This window comes from Rhinoderma darwinii, chromosome 1 (genome assembly GCF_050947455.1).
Source record: "Rhinoderma darwinii isolate aRhiDar2 chromosome 1, aRhiDar2.hap1, whole genome shotgun sequence".
NCBI lineage: Eukaryota > Metazoa > Chordata > Amphibia > Anura > Rhinodermatidae > Rhinoderma > Rhinoderma darwinii.
The window spans coordinates 149,793,420-149,810,983 of NC_134687.1; the positions used below are offsets into that span (position 1 = coordinate 149,793,420).

The following is a 17,564-nucleotide window of genomic DNA, read 5'->3' on the forward strand; positions in this document are numbered from 1 at the left end:
ACATTATTAAGCATTACTGCTAATTTCTATTGCGACAACAAGAAATAGGTTTACTAGCTCCAATATGGATTCTCAGTGTAGCTTAAGCCTGCGTATAAGTTCACTAATTTATATATTCCGCTGCCATAAATATGATTAATGACCACTCATGCTGAATGCTGTCCAAAAGATGATACAAACATTTCATAAAGAGCTGGTTATGGAAAAGCCAAAAGGAAAATAACGAAGGTGTAAAATCGTAAAAATTGTGAATTTTTTAATGCTAAAAATGTAGTTACACCTAACTTTCCGTTCTAAAATATTTCACCTACCCCTGAGCCGAATGTTAAAGGTGTTTTAACCCCTTCCCTCTTTGGCCGCTTTTGACCTTCCTGACAGAGCCTCATTTTTCAAATCTGACATGTTTCACTTTATGTGGTAATAACTCCGGAATGCTTTTACCTATCCAAGTGATTCTGAGACTGTTTTCTCGTGACACATTGGACTTTATGTTACTGGCAAAATTTGCCCGATACATTCAGTATTTAATTGTGAAAAACACCAAAATTTAGCGAAAAATTGCAAAAATTTGCATTTTTCTCAATTTAAATGTATCTGCTTGTAAGACAGGCACTTATACCACACAAAAATGTTGCTAACTAACATCCCCCATATGTCTACTTTAGATTGGCATCGTTTTTTGAACATCATTTTATTTTTCTAGGACGTTACAAGGCTTAGAACTTTAGCAGCAATTTCTCACATTTTCAAGAAAATTTCAAAATGCTATTTTTACAGGGGCCAGTTCAGTTGTGAAGTGGGTTTGAGGTCCTTAGATATTAGAAACCCCCAATAAGTCACCCCTCAAAGTATTCAAAACAGCATTTAGAAAGTTTCTTAACCCTTTAGACATTGCGCAGGAATTAAGGCAAAGTAGAGGTGAAATTTACAAAGTTCATTATTTTTTTCCAGAAATTCATTTTGAATCCATTTTTTTTGTACCACAGAATGTTTTACCCAAGAAATGCAACTCAATATTTATTGCCCAGGTTCTGCAGTTTTAGGAAATATCCCACATGGGGCCATAGTGTGCTACTGGACTGAAGCACCGGCCTCAGAAGCAAAGGAGCACCTGGTGGATTTTGGGTCTCCTTTTTATTAGAATATATTTTAGGCACCATGTCAGCTTTGAACAGGTCTTGTGGAACTAAAACAGTGGAAACCCCCCAAAAGTGACCCCATTTGGGAAACTACACCCCTCGAGGAATTTATGTAGGGGTGTAGCAAGCATTTTGACCGGCCAGTTTTTTTGCAAAAATGTTTGGAACTAGGCCATGAAAATCTAAATTTTTTCAAATAAAATGTAGGTTTAGCTAATTTTTTTTCATTTCCAAAAGAACTAAAGTAGAAAAAGCACCACAACATTTGTAGAGCAATTTCTCCCGAGTAAAACAATACCCCACATGTGGTAATAAACGGTTGTTTGGACACACGGCAGGGCTTAGAATGGAAAGTGCGCCATTTGGCTCTTGGAGCTCAAATTTAGCAGGAATGGTTTGTGGAGGCCATGTCACATTTGCAAAGCCCCTAAGGTGACAAAACAGTGGAAACCCCCAACAAGTGACCCCATTTTGGAAACTATACCCCTTGAGGAAATTATCTAGGGGTATAGTGAGCATTTTGACCGCACAGGTTTTTTGCAGAAATTTTTGGAAGTAGGCTGTGAAAATGAAAATCTACATTTTTTCAAATAAAATGTAGGTTTAGCTAATTTTTTTTCATTTCCACAAGGACTAAAGGAGAAAAAGCACCATAAAACTTGTAAAGAAATTTCTCCCGAGTAAAAGAATACCCCACATGTACTAATAAAAGGCTGTTTGGACACACGGCGAGGCTGAGAAGGGAAAGAGCGCCATTTGGCTTTTGGAACTCAAATTTAGCAGGAATGGTTTGCGGAGGCCATGTCACATTTACAAAGCCCCTGAGGGGACAAAACAGTGGAAACCCCCAACAAGTGACCCCATTTTGGAAACTACACCCCAGGAGGAAATTATCTAGGAGTACAGTGAGCAGTTTGACCCCACAGGTGTTTTACAGAACTTATTGGAAGTAGGCCGTAAAAATGAAAATCTACATTTTTTGAAATAAAATGTAGGTTTAGGTTTTTTTTTTCATTTCCACAAGGACTGAAGGAGAAAAAGCACCATAAAAATAGTAACGCAACTTCTCCCGAGTAAAACAATACCCCACATGTGGTCATAAACGGCTGTTTGGACACACGGTAGGGCTCAGAATGGAACGAGCACCATTTGGATTTTGGATAGTGTCTGGGCGCCATGTCACATTTGCTGAGCCCCGTAGTACTAGTACAGTGGAAACACCCCAAAATTGACTCCATTTGGGAAACTGCACCCCTGAGGAATCATCTAGGGGTATAGTGAAAATTTTGATCCCAAAGGTTTTTTGCTGAATTAATTAGAATTAAGCCATGAAAATGAAAAATAATTTTTTTTTCCAACAAGATGTCGTTTTAGATCAACATTTTTCATTTTTACAAGGAATAGAGAAGAAAAAGCACCCCAACATTTGTAAAGTAATTTCTCCCGAGTACGGTAACACCCCATATGTGGTTATAATCAGCTGTTGACATATATGGGAGCATTCAGAAGAAAAGGAGCGGTATTTATCTTTTGGAGCGTAGATTTTGCTGGAATGGTTTGCGGACGCCATGTTGCATTTGCAAAACCCCTGATGTACCAAACAAAAGTGACCCCGTTTTAGAAACTACACCCCTAAAGGCATTTATCAAGGGATGTAGTGAGAATTTAGACTCCACAGGTGTTTTTCAGAAATGAATACGCAGTGGATGGTGCAAAGTGAAAATTGCAATTTTTCCACTGATCTGCCCATTCACCACACAAGATGTTGTGCCCCTGGAGAATGTTACCCCATAAATTGTTAAGCGGGTTCTCCCGGGTATGGTAATGCCTTACTTGTGGCCATAAATTGCTGTTTGGGCACACTGTAGGGCTAAGAAGGGAAAGACCGCCATTTTGAGCATGGATTTTGCTTGGTAGTTTTGTTTGAGTTTTGCTGGTATTCAGTTTATAATGTGGTGGCATATGTAATCTGTCCATCAGGGCATAATAAGAGGGTATAATAATGGGGTAAATAATACAATTATCCATAGATGTGTGTTACGATGTGAAGCAATCCGTTATGCGCAGGCCGGTGTCACACTGATAAACAGTTTTCTTTCTTATCCCCCTTCTGTAACGCTCTGCACCTTTTGGGGACTTTTTCTCCTTCGTAGTTTGGGAAATATTGCTGGGAAAGTTTTGCGCTGGTATAATACGGGCGCCCTCGCTTCCAGCAGATGTGCTATGTCCCTTCCCTTTCCTAGTTCCTAAATACTAGGGCCCTGAAACTGAAGTAATGTTCCCCTCCGGCCTGGGCATTGAGATGTTATTTCATCACCGCATTACTAGTGCCGTAACTTTTTTGTTTTTCAGTTGGTTGGGCGGTGTGCGGGCTTGTTTTTTGCGAGACGGGCTGTAGATTTCATTGGTACCATTTTGGAACACATACGACTTTTTGATCACTTTTTATTTCATTTTTTGGTAAAGGAAATTACCAAAAACAAGCAATTCTGGAATCGTTTTTTATTGTTTTTTTTATCGGCATCCACAGTGCGCCCTAAATTACATGTTAGCTTTATTCTGCGGGTCGATACGATTACGGCGATACCAAATTTATATAGTTTTTTTTATGTATTGCGGCTTTTGCACAACAAAATCACTTTTTTTATAAAATCATTTGTTTTCTGTGTCGCCATATTCTAAGACCCATAACGTTATTATTTTTGCGTGCACAAAGCGGTGTCAGGGATTATTTTTTGCGGGACGGATTGCCGTTTTTATTGGTACTATTTTGGAGTAAATGTGACTTTTTGATCACTTTTTATAGCATTTTTTGGAAGGAGATGTGACCTAAAAACAAAGATTCTGGCGTTGTTTTTCATGTTTTTTTTTTTACGGCGTTCACCGTGCGGGATAAATTACATAATAGTTTTGTCGTTTGGGTCGTTACGGACGCGGCGATACCAATTATGTATAGTTTTTTTAATTTTTACGGCTTTTCCCATAATAAAAGACTTACTATGGGAAAAAAGTCAGTTTAGCTTTATTTTTATTTGAAATGTGTGTGTTTTTATTGTTTTACCACATTTTTATTAACTTTTTTTTACTTTTCTGACTTGTCCCACTAGGGGACATGAGGGCCTGATGCCCCGATCGCTACTCTAATACACTGCACTACATACGTAGTGCAGTGTATTAGCGCTGTCAGTTATTCACTGACAGCAAGCCTATGAGGACACGCCGAAGGCGGGTCCTCATCGGCTCCCGTACAAGGCAGACTCGGACGCCATTTTCTGGCGTCCGATTGCCACAGCGACCCAGCGCAGCATCTGAGGGGTTAATCTGCCGGATCGGAGAGTAGCTCCGGTCCTGGCAGTTACAGGAGGGTGCCAGCTGTATAATACAGCTGTCACCCCGCGGTGATGGTGCCGGCTCTGCTTCTGAGCCCGCACAATCACTGCGCCGTACATGTACGGCGCTTTGCGGGAAGCACCTCCCGACAGCGCCGTACATGTACGGCGCATGTCGGGAAGGGGTTAAAAGCTTTAAAAAAACAAACAAGAAAAACAAAAATCTTAAAATCAGCTTCAATTTCTGTAAACCCACATCTAGAATATTAGGAATTTTAAAAACAATCTGAAAACTTTCTATAATGCCAGATTTTTATTGTACAACTTTTAACATCAAACAGAAAAAAACCCAACAAGAAAGATTTATCAGAAAATTAAACTTAGGAGCCACCATGGATATCAGGTTCAGCTCCTGGAACGCCCAAGCAATCAGCGGACTACCAACGACCAGCCAGACCTTTTGCCCTGCTACAAATGTCCCTCTTCTATGATGTCCATATGACCACATAGGGCATATCAAACAGGGCTGGGTTTCGTCAGATAACTACTTTAATCTGCACAGTTTTGGACTTAGAATTAAATGATGTTCAAAGTTTATGAGCGCTCTGCCCAATCACTAAAAGTCTCTCAGGAAGTTTGCCTCCCCAGTTAAAGGGACAGGGCCACCACTAGCCCACACTCAGAAACAGCTCTGTTGGTAGGGAGCCAGAAGCAATTATGGAAGATGGCTCCCCAGTCCGGAGAGAAGTCGGGAGGACTTGTGCTTAAAATAGGACTGCAGTGTGTACCTACCACATTATGGGGGCCACAGACAGGGCCCTTTGACTATATCTGAGGGCTGCACGTTACATTCAAAGTCCTGTATCCCCGTTTGCAGCACAGAGGTGACAACACATGCACGGTCACACTCCAGTATCTTTTACGGGATATGTAAAAACATTTTAACTTTCTAGTCCCGTTCTGACGTTCCGTCTGAGCTTTCCATCAGAACAGGACCCAGAATAGACACAAACGGACACAGATGGAAACCAGAGGTTTCCGTTTCCACCACCATTGGTTTCAATCCCTGTATATACCAGCCCGCCATCTTTCCTGTATATAACCAACATCATCCCTGTATATACCAGTCAGCCATAATTCCTGTAGATTACCCCAACCAACCTTGTATATAACCCCATCATCCGTGTATATAGCTTTGGGCAGGCACTGTCCGCTCACCGTGGTGCGGGAGCATAGAGGCTAAACAAGAAGTAAATGGGGTGGGCATTGAGGACTCCGTGGACCAATAGGATGCCTGAAACACTGCATATGGCAGAAGTCCAGCGGAATCTGAAAATATGTGCAGAGCCACACAGAACGGAAGAGCAGAGGGATCTCCTCCACTCGTCGTTGGAAAGGATTTAGGGGAGTGTGTATTTTATTAGGCACTATTGGGGCTGTATGGGGGCATTATACTGCGTGGGGGCAGCTACAGGGGCATTATACTATGTGAGGGGCAGCTGTAGGGACATTATACAATGTAGTGGCAGCTATAGGGGCATTATATTGTGTCAGGGGGTATATTCTATACAGTAGTATACAGAAGGCTCAGGATATCTATATTAATTCAATGGCGTGGCATACAAATAGGGGTGTGACATGCAAGAAGGAGTTTGGCCTAAAAATCGTTTATTAATCGTAAATCGAGCTTACATGTTCAATTAATCGTTCTTTTGATTTAGGTCATAATCGCCCAGCCCTACTGCCATGTGTACTTCCCTTTTAGGCCCTGCCTATGGCAGGTCCTAATATGTTGCCTGTCAGTAAAGCACCGAAAAGAATAAAAAAAAAAATCCTCAATAAAAATACATTTATTGTGCAAAAATAGTGAAGAAAAAAAGAAAGTATACACAATTGGTAGAAGTAAATTTTTTTATCGACCCATATAATTAAGTTGAAATGTTATCTATATCACAGTGGGAAATCCCCAAAAATAGTGGCGGAACCCCATTAACCCCCACCCTAAAAAAATTGTTATATGTTCCCCAAAATGGTACCAATAAACAATATAAGGCTGGGTTCACACGACCTATTTTCAGCCGTAATGGAGGCGTTTTACGCCTCGAATTACGTCTGAAAAACCGGCTCCAATACTTCGGCAAAGATCTGCCCATTACTTTCAATGGGCTTTACGATGTACTGTGCCAACGACCTGTCATTTTAGGCGTCGCTGTCAAAAATTACAGCCTCGTCAAAAGAAGTGCAGGACACTTCTTGGGACGTAATTGGAGCCATTTTTCATTGACTCCAATGAAGAACAGCTCCAAATTACGTCCGTAAAAGACGCACCCGCAAAACGCGAGTACATGCAATTACGTCTGAAATTCAGGAGCTGTTTTCTCCTGAAAACAGCTCCGTAATTTCAGACGTAATTGCAGTTATCGTGTGCACATACCCTAACTCATCCAACAACAAACAAGCTCTCAAAGCTATGTCGCCGAAAAAAAATAAGAAAGTTACTGCTCTTAGATTGTGGGGATACAAAAAAAATGTTTCTATGAAAAATGCTTTTATCATGCAAAAGTACAAAAACATACATATACACACACACATATATATATATATATATATAATATGAGAAAAAGAGTAAAGCAGCACAGCAACAGCAGTGGGTGCAAGCTTGACAAAGATCCCATAGAGACGGATCGAAACGTTGCCTGCCTGGGGTGAACAAACACACCACTTTTTTTCACCAATTTCCTTGGAGTGCTGCCTCTTCATATATATATATTATATATATACATACACACACACACACGTACGTACGTACGTACGTACGTACGTACGTACGTACGTACGTACATATATAAATGAACGTATGTATATAGAAAAAAAATTACATATCGGATATAGGCGTAAACGTAACCACCTGCCGAATAAAGTTTAGTTGTTAATTATATCGTTAAATGAACGCCATGAAAAATGTAACAAAAAAATATACAAAATAACAAAAATGTTGTTTTCTTCCCTCCACCCCACAAAAAAGTAATAAGTTAATGAGCTATAGGTATTCCAAAATGGTACTATTGAAAAGTATAAATTGGCCTACTGCGTCCTTAACTCCTTCCCGCACCTTGACATAACTGCACGTCAAGGCGAGCAGTTAGTTAGCACACATTGACGTGTAGTTACGCCTGGAGTTTAACAGTTAACTGACGCGCAGAGCTACACCGCAGCGGCGGTTAATTAAAATTAAAATGTTAGAAAAAGTACACATATTTGGTATCACCACAATCGTAACGACCCAAACTATAGAACTATAATAGTATTTTTCCCACACGGTGAACACTGCATAAAAAATAAGTAAAAAAAAAGGTCAGTATCACTTTTTTTTTGGTCCCCACCCATCTCAAAATAAAGAATAAAAAGCGATCAAAAAGTCGCATGTACCCCAAAATAGTACCAATAAAAACTACAGCCCGTCCCACAACAAATAAGCCCTTACACAGCTCCATTGGAGTGTGGCCTAATAGATGCCTGTCAGTTTTATATGGACAGGCAGTGATTGTTTGTTATACCAAGTAAACCAAAGCATTATATCTGCGATCTAAAAATCGCATAGTGAAGTCCCCTAGAGGGACTGAAAAAATAATTAAATGTGAAAGAAAATGAAAGTGCACACAAAAAAAAAAAAAATAGAACCATTTTTCTCTCCATAAAAAATTTTTTTATTTAGTAAAAGCGTAAAAATAATATAAAAACTACACATATAGGGTATCCCCGCAATCGTAATGACCCAAAATTTAAAGTTATTATATTATTTAAACTGCAAAATTGCAATTATTTTCCATTCCCGACAAAAAAATAATAATAAAAGGCTAATCAATAAGTCCAAGTACCCCAAAATGGCAGCAATGAAGTCCCGCAAAAAACAAGCCCTCATATGGAGACACTGACGGAAAAATAAAAGTTATGGCTCTTGGAATGCGATGATGCAAAATAAAATTATTTTAGTTCAAAAGTGTTTGGATTCTGCAAGAGTAGTAAAACATAAAAAAACTATACACGTGGTATCGCCGTAATCGTACCGACCCATAGAATAAAGGTAGCATGATATTTACGCTGCATTGTAAACGGCGTATATGTAAAATGCACAGAATTGCTAAATTGCTGTTCTTTTCACATCCCTGCCCAAAAAAAAAAGAAAAGTTAATAAAAAAATTATATATACTCCAAAAGCCAAATTATGCTCCCTCCCTTCTGAACCCTACAGTGTGCCCAAACAGCAGTTTACGTCCACATATATGGCATCACCATACCCGGGAGAACCCGCTTAACATTTTATAAGGTATTTGTCTTCAGTGGCACAACATATTGTGCACTAGAATGACATCAGTGGAAAATTTAAATTTTCACTCTGCACCATCCACTGCGCATTAACCCCTTCGCGCACCACGACTTAAAAGCATGTCGTGGTGTGGGGGGTGATGTATGGAGCAGGCTCACGCCGGGTTATGTATGGAGCCCGCGCCATACTGCGGGTGTCAGCTGTGTATTACAGCTGACACCCGGGACTAACTGACAGGAACAGCGATCGCGTGGTTTCAGAAGCCTGTAAAAATGACAATATACTGCAATACATTGTATTGCAGTGTATTGTACCAGAAATACAATGATTGCGGGTTCAAGTCCCCTAGGGGGACTAATGAAATGTGTATAAAAAAAAAAAGTAAATAAAGTTATTATTAGTGAAAAAAAAAAAGATATATATTTTTTAAGTCCTTTAAAGTAAAAAAAAAACACCCTAAAAAGTGATCAAAAAGTAGTATGTACCAAAAAAATGGTAATGATCATAACTATAGCTCGTCCCACAAAAAATAAGCCCTCACACCACTCAATCGACCAATAAATTAAAAAAATGTATGGTCTCGGAATGTGGTGAAACAAAACAATTTTTTTTTAATTTAGCAAATAGTTTATAAATATATATATAAAAAACCTACGTAAATTTGTCATCACCGTCATTTTATTGAGACGCAGAAAAAATTTAAAGTTGATGTTTTTTACAGCATGGTGAAAGACAAAAAAAAAAACAAACCCAAAAAACAAATTGAAAAATCGCAGTTTTTTTCCAATTTCAGCCTGCAAAGAATTTTTTTTATTTTCAGTTTCCCAGTACATTAAATGGTACTTTAAATGGTGTCAATAGAAACTACAACTCCTCCTACAAAAAATAAGCCATCACACCACAGAATGGATCAGTCCTGAAAGGGTTAATACATTTTGAATGGAAAAAACGCTTATGACCACGTGTGGGGTATAGCCGTACTCAGGAGAAATTGCTTTACAAATGTTGGGGTGCTTTTTCCTCCTTTATCCTTTGTGAAAATGAAAAAAATTAAACGTTGTAGTGGAAAGAATGTTGACATTCATTTTCAGGGCCTAATTCTAATAAATTCAGCAAAAGACCTGTGGGGTCCAAATGCTCACTTTACCCCTATATACATTCCTTAAGGGGTGTAGTTTGCCAAATGGGGTCACTTTTGGGTCGTTTCCACTGTTTTATTCTCTCAGGGGCTTTGCAAATGCGACATTACACCCGAAAAACCATTCCAGCTAAATTTAAGCTCCAAAAGCAAAACAGAGCTCCTTCCCTTCTGAGCCCTGCTGTGGGTCCAAACAGCAGTTTATTACCACATATGTGGTATTGCCATAATCTCGAGAAATTGCTTTACAAATTTTCGGGTACTTTTTCTCCTTTATTCCTTTTAAAAATTAAACATTTCTATATATTTTCAGAAAGAAAAAAAAAGTAGGATTTTCATTTTCACGGCCTAATCCCACTAAATTCAGCAAAAAACCTGTGGGGTCAAAATGCAAACTATACCCCTAGAAAAATTCCTTGAGGTGTGTAGTTCCTAAAATGGAGTCACTTTTGGGGTGGGAGGTTTCCACTATTTTGATCCCCCGGGGCGTTGCAAACGCGACATGGCACTGAAAACTATTCCAGCAGAATCTGCTCTCCAAAATACAAATGGCACTCCTTCCCTTCTGAGCCCCGCCATGGGTCCAAACAGCACTTTATTAGCACATATGGGGTATTGCCGGAATCGGGAGAAATTGCTTTACAAATGTTGTGGTGCTTTTTATGCCTTGTAAAGAATTTCTACGTTTTTTTCAGAAAAAAAAGTAGATTTTTATTTTCACAAACTAACTCCAATAAATATAGCAAAAGACCTGTGGGGTCAAAATGCTAACTATACCCCTATACAAATTCATTCAGGGGTATAGTTTCCAAAACAGGGTCACTTTTGGAGGGTTTCCACTGTTTTGGCACCACAAGTCCTCTTCTAACCTGACATGGTGCCCAAAATATATTCTAAAAAGAGGAGGCCCAAAAATCCACTAGGTGCTTCTTTGCTTCTGAGGCCTGTGTTGCAGTCCATTAGCACACTAGGGCCACATGTGTGGTATTTCTAAAAACGGAAGAATCTGGGCAATAAATATTGAGTTGTGTTTCTCTGGTAAAACTTTCTGTGTTACATATGTGACGAGAAAACAATCTCAGAATCGCTTGGATAGGTAAAAGCATCCCAACGTTATTACCACATAAAGTGACACGTCAGATTTGAAAAAAATCTGCTTCGTCCTCTAGGCCAAAACAGGCTCAGTCCTGAAGGGGTTAACCCCTTCCTGTGCTGTATATACAAGGTTTGGGTGGGAGGTCTTTAACGTGAGCCCCTATACATTTACCGCGCTCGCATGGCGTGTGCTCAAGCTGAGCCTGCGCCAACAACTGCGGAAACTGGCTGTAATATACAGCCGGCCACCCACTGCATTGAAAATTACAATTCATCCCGCAAAATACAGGCCCGAATACGGCTACGTTGATGGAAAAATAAAGTTATGGCTTTCAGAATGTGACAATTAACAAAAAAAGTTGGTGTCCTTAATAACCCCTTCCCGCAATTTCACGCACATGCACGTCGCGGAATGCAGCCTGTTCGCGCATTCCCACGTGCATGTACGTGATAGAGATCATGCAGGTACAGAAGCTGTGCTCGCACGATCGCCGCGGGAGACCGGCTATGACTGACAGTCAGGCTCCCGCTGCAACTGCCGAGATTGAAGAAACCTTCAATCTCAGCCGTTTAACCCATTAAATGCTGCAGTCAATAGCGACTGCAGCATTTAAATCTATTGACAGACGGAGGGAGGTCCCTCTGTCAGCATTCGCGGGCCGCCGATGGGTATCTCCGGCCGCCAACGGGTTGCCATGGCAGCTGGGTGTCTAACAAAGACCCCCAGGCCTGCCCTGGCTGTATGCCTATTAGGCCGTGCTAGAGGCATGGCCTAATACATTGCCTGCCAGTTTTACACTAACAGGCAATAATGCTTTGGTATACTAAGTATACCAAAGCATTATATCTGCGATCAGAAGATCGCATGGTGAAGTCCCCTTATAATTAATAACAGTCAAATAAAGTTTTTGAAAATATAAAAAAAACACAGTGAACAGTAAAAAGCAAAATAAAACCATTTTTTTCTATAAAAAGCGGTTTTATGTAATAAAAGTGTAAAAACACATGAAAAGTACACATATATTGTATCGCTGCGATCGTAACGACACAAAGAATAAAGTTAACACATTTATTCAACTGTATAGTGAACGCCGTACGAAAAAAACCCGCTAAAAACAACGGCGAAATTGTTTTTTCTGAATTCCCCCACCAAAAAAATATAATAAAAGTTAATCAATAAGTCCCATGCACCCCAAAATAATAACGATGAAAACTACACCTTGTCCCACAAAAAACAAACCCTCATATGGCGATATCAATGGAAAAAGAATACAGTTGTGGCTCTTGGAATGCGGTTATGCAAAAATGTGTTATATTTGTTTAAATGGTTTCTTATTGTGCAAACGTAGTAAAACATAAAAAACCTAAACATATGTGATCTCGTCGTACTCGTACCGACCCATAGAATAAAGGTAACATGGTATTTATGCCGCATAGTGAACGGCGTAAATTTAAAACGCGAAAAATAATGCAGGAAGAGCGGGTATTTTTCAATTCCCTTCCTCCAAAAAAGTTAATAAAAATTAATCAAATAGAATATATGCACCAAAAAATGGTGCCATTGAAAAACAAAACTCGTCCCACAAAAAAACAAGCCCTCATACGCCTATGTTGACGGAAAAATAAAAGAGTTATAACTCTTGGAACGTGAAGAGAAAAGTAAAAAAGAATTCTTGGTCATTAAGGCCAAAATAGGCCTGGTTGTTAAGGAGTTAAAGGGATTGCCCAGAGCTGGAAAAACATGTCTGCTTCCTTCAAGAAACAGCATCACACCTGTCCATGGGTTGTGTCTGGTATTGCAGCTGAGCTTCATTGAATGAAGTTTATCTGCAATACCACATACAAGCTGTGGACAGATGTTTTTGTAAATAAGCAGCCATGTTTTACTCATCCGGTACAAACCCCTTTTAGGCCCAAACTAGGCTGCATCCTTAAAGAGGCTCTGTCACCAGATTTTGCAACCCCTATCTGCTATTGCAGCAGATAGGCGCTGCAATGTAGATTACAGTAACGTTTTTATTTTTAAAAAACGAGCATTTTTGGCCAAGTTATGACCATTTTTGTAATTATGCAAATGAGGCTTGCAAAAGTCCAAGTGGGTGTGTTTAAAAGTAAAAGTCCAAGTGGGCGTGTATTAGGTGCGTACATCGGGGCGTTTTTAATACTTTTACTAGCTGGGCGCTGTGAAGAGAAGTAACATCCTCTTCTCTTCAGAACGCCCAGCTTGTGACAGTGCAGATCTGTGACGTCACTCACAGGTCCTGCATCGTGACGGCCACATCGGCACCAGAGGCTACAGCTGATTCTGCAGCAGCATCAGCGTTTGCAGGTAAGATCGACTTACCTGCAAACGCTGATGCTGCTGCAGAATCAGCTGTAGCCTCTGGTGCCGATGTGGCCGTCACGATGCAGGACCTGTGAGTGACGTCACAGATCTGCACTGTCAGAAGCTGGGCGTTCTGAAGAGAAGAGGATGTTACTTCTCATCAGAGCGCCCAGCTAGTGAAAGTATTAAAAACGCCCCGATGTACGCACATAATACACACCCACTTGGACTTGTACTTTTAAACACACCCACTTGGACTTTTGCAAGCCTCATTTGCATAACTACAAAAATGGTCATAACTTGGCCAAAAATGCTCGTTTTTTTAAAATAAAAACGTTACTGTAATCTACATTGCAGCGCCGATCTGCTGCAATAGCAGATAGGGGTTGCAAAATCTGGTGACAGAGCCTCTTTAAGGGATTAATGCAATATACACCATTTTTGTTCATGATAGACTAGTTTTATTTTTTTTCCAATACTAGTAAACAGGGCATTAGGGCATATCGGTGTAGTAATGTAGTGATGCTTCTTTGGTCCCACACCTCTAGGCCAATTTGCTGATCAGTCCTCTAGGAAAGCAGGGAGCTGTAATGATAGTCCTAGTGGCTGATGTGTCTAACTTTGAAACAACTGAACAGGGTTTATAACAGGTAGACAGAAGGCAACAACTCAAGCACATAAGTAGTCACAACAGCTCCGCCGCAGCACGGGTCCCCCCCCCCCCCCCCTATGTAACAGAGAGAGATACGGGACAACAGTTCTTCAGAACATAAGGTGTAATCAGAGTATTTTTACAGTATCCCCTTGGTTAAGGGAAAAACCCAAATGTAAAAGCTCACATTTGATGACTTCTATGGCAGTAAATCTAATTGTCAAGTAGTAAATAATTGCCACTATGAGCATTACATAGGGGTGGTAAACCTAAAACAGCGATGGTAAGAATTCGGAGATCAACGTGGTACCTAATAGCCTCATATTATGGCTTCTCCATGTGACCAGCAGGGATCATACCCAGTAAACTAATCTGCACGTGAAGTAAAAAACGAATTCTGTCTTATGCCACATAAGGGAAAGGAAGAAAATACTAAGTAATTCTAAGCAGGTAAACAGCTGCTGTATCTCCACAGGAGCCCCCTAAACAAATCTGAATGTGAAATAATACACAGGCAAGCACACAGATTTGCCTTCCCACGCAGGCCTGCAAACCGCTGTTACAAGTCATCACTGCACAGTTTGCAGTCCCTTAAAGTGCATGCAACGCTGAACCTAGAATAGAAATTAGACGTCAACTTCCACCGTTCAGACGCAGCTGGGGAGTGTCAACTGGGGGCTAATGTGTCCATATTGGTGGCAAGCGCTAACAAAATGTATGCTTCATTCAAGAAGACGACCAGCTAAAATAAATTACAAAACCTGCTCATCCAATTGCAACATTTCATGGCACGCTGCGCAACTTTACTAGTAATCCAGAGAATGCCAAAGCGTCCGAGGCATACAGGTTTCTTTTATAGACCGTGAGCTAAGAGGAATTCAAGTCAAGTAAACTATTCGTGCATGGGGGTCCTCTGCCGCCTGTGTCTGCCCTGGAGTCAGAGTAGTATTTCATCAGCATAGAAAGGAAAGAATCCAAAATCTATCATTTTTATTTGGGTACTTTTAGGTAAAACAATCTGCTGGTTGAGACATTGTATTGTGCATCAAGTTGGAAATCTTGTGCCAATAGAATGTGCAAAACGGTCACTTCAAAGTGCATTACTAGATGTATCAATGTAAGATTCAGGATCTTGGTCCCATCTTTTACAAGCCGCATAACGAAGCTGCCATTTCCAGCAGCTCCCCTCCCCCACACTAACACACGTTAAAGTTTCTAATAAAATATTTAACTAGTCACTTCCCCCCTACTTGGATACAGTAATCATATAATTCTAGGCCTGCTGCATTAAAGCTGAAACATTGTATCCGCTAGTTAACACTTCAATGACAGTAGCGCTGGACACAGGCCTTACAATTACAGCAGCCTACAGCCAGCATTTTTAGAGGATCAATGAGCCACAGGATTTATGTGTTTCTGCTTCACCATGCAAAATAAATGACTGCAGCATATGGCGATTTTCTGTGAGTATAATCCGCCGCTGTGCCTGGTGTTACATAGCAAGTTCCATTTTCTCACCTGGCAACAGGCTCTGGGATAAACTCTGAGTTCACAGGTACTTGCACCCCCTTTTCCCATTCCTGCCGCCACGGATCAGCCATCACATAATAGTCCTCTGGGTTCAGCTGGTAGGAGTCGTGCAGTTTCATGGCCGTGATCAGGTCTGTTCGGAACACCTACATGACAGCATGGAGCGATTAACATTTTAATGCATTCCTTTAGAATGCTGGCAGGTTCAAGATGATCAACAGGGTGGACATTAACTGTAAAAGGCCTATCACACTGGGCCAAATAATAGCTGCATGGGATTAAATATCACTCATCCAGTCCGTCGTACTGCTGGACACTGGAGAAAAGGTTTTGTAATTAAATGAAAAAGTACAAAGATAACGAGGGAAACAAAATAAGGCCCTGTTCATTTTTGGAGGCAGAAAAAAAAATCTGCCTCAGAATTCCTTCAGGAAATTTGAGGCAGATTTTGAACTGCATGCGCTTATCTTCCCCGTGGCGTTTTTCGCCTGTGGCCATTGAAGCACTGACGGGTTCAGTGTCAGTGGGTCCTGCGTGTGAGATCCACCGGTTATTGATCACATCTAAGTTCATAACTTAGATGTGATTGATAACAGGTGGATGACATGCAGCACCCGCTGTCACTGAACCCGTCAGTCCAGCCGGATTTACGTCTCAGCGCAAGATATAGCTGTATACAGGATACAAAGCAGCCGTATCGCAAAAAGGTTGTTTGTTTTTGTTTTTTTATAAAAAACTTAATTACAAAGTTGCACCAAACACACGGATACACATTTTTATAAAGAAAAAATATAACACTTTTTCAAAGGTGTACATAGCCTTTAAGTATCACTTCAAAATAGGTCCTATTACCTCATGGGAAACCTCATGAGGTAAAATAGAAGCAATATTAAAAAATGTTCTCCCTTATTGAGTTGAGTGATAAAATCTCAGGTCCTTTAAGAGAACTGAATTTTTACTGCTCTGTGAGACTTTCCACTTCTGTGCTGGGAGAGTCTACTGTGAGAGGGGAGACGGAGTGTGCAGCATGTGTACAGGGGAGATCTCTGCTGCGATCTTACTTCATGCTGGATGTAGTTATATTAGCAGCAATGTAAGTTGATTCTCCTGTGTATTATAGAGCAGTATGAGGAGGAGCCTAGAGAAGCAGCAGAGATAAATCCTGTCAAAGCTTTCTGCTCAGTGACTACTGCTGGCTTTGTGTGTATGTTACATAGTTACATTCTCCTCCTCCAGCAGATTAACCCTTTACAAGCCTCCTCTAGTTGAGTTGCATAATACACAGTAAAACCTTATTACCTGGCTGATAAAAGAACAATATTCTATATGAAGTATAGATTAGGCTCCTGGCTAGAGGCGAGGCAATTATTAGTCCCGGTTTGCAATTTACTGATTCCGCCTTCCATTAAGATGCATTTGGGTATTCATTGGAAAACCATGCTCAAGTCACTTTTGGGAAAAAAATTAGGGGAATAGATTCTCCCATTGACCAGAAAGTCGATAAAAAAGGCGAATGGATTCGCTCACCCCAAATCCTGACCAGATCTAAGCACAAGGCTCCACTTTGCCATTCAGACGCTGTAAAGAATCAGTTCCTCCCCTCACAGTTAATATCTCCCAGAAAAGAAGAGAATCTCATGAGATTTGGACTTCACTCTGCTGAAATAAAAGTAGAAACGGTGTCCTGTAATACTGAGGGAATGTGCTGTTTTGAAAAGGACTATATCTGAAATAATTCTTAAAATTTCATCTACGGTCAATTTTTGTGTTTTTCTAAGAACGGATAGATCCTCATTAAGTTCAAACTATACAACAACAAAGCCATAAAGGCCACTATAGCTATAATTCAATGCCACGTTGCTTTAGAATGAGCAGAAGTACCACAAGTTACTACTTGCACACCCATACAATACCTCAGAGGGCTTCTGATCTTCATCTCTTGAGATTCTGTCATGTCGAGATCTTGTCTGCTGAGACCATGACGTAGACAGGCCTATAAAACAAGCAGCAAATTATTACACAATACAA

At 40.4% G+C, this 17,564-nt stretch overlaps 1 protein-coding gene across 2 annotated transcripts in view; it reads right to left on the reverse strand.

The window, feature by feature from the left end:
• JADE1 (jade family PHD finger 1) overlaps window positions 1-17,564 on the reverse strand; it is a 151,075-nt gene that overhangs the window by 44,608 nt on the left and 88,903 nt on the right. For both annotated transcript variants that reach the window (XM_075860454.1, XM_075860455.1), the window contains exons 3-4: window positions 17,450-17,529; window positions 15,525-15,682 (exon numbers count right to left, since the gene is read on the reverse strand). In XM_075860454.1, coding sequence (XP_075716569.1) covers window positions 15,525-15,682; window positions 17,450-17,529 — 238 coding nt within the window. The remainder of the gene's footprint in view (window positions 1-15,524; window positions 15,683-17,449; window positions 17,530-17,564) is intronic.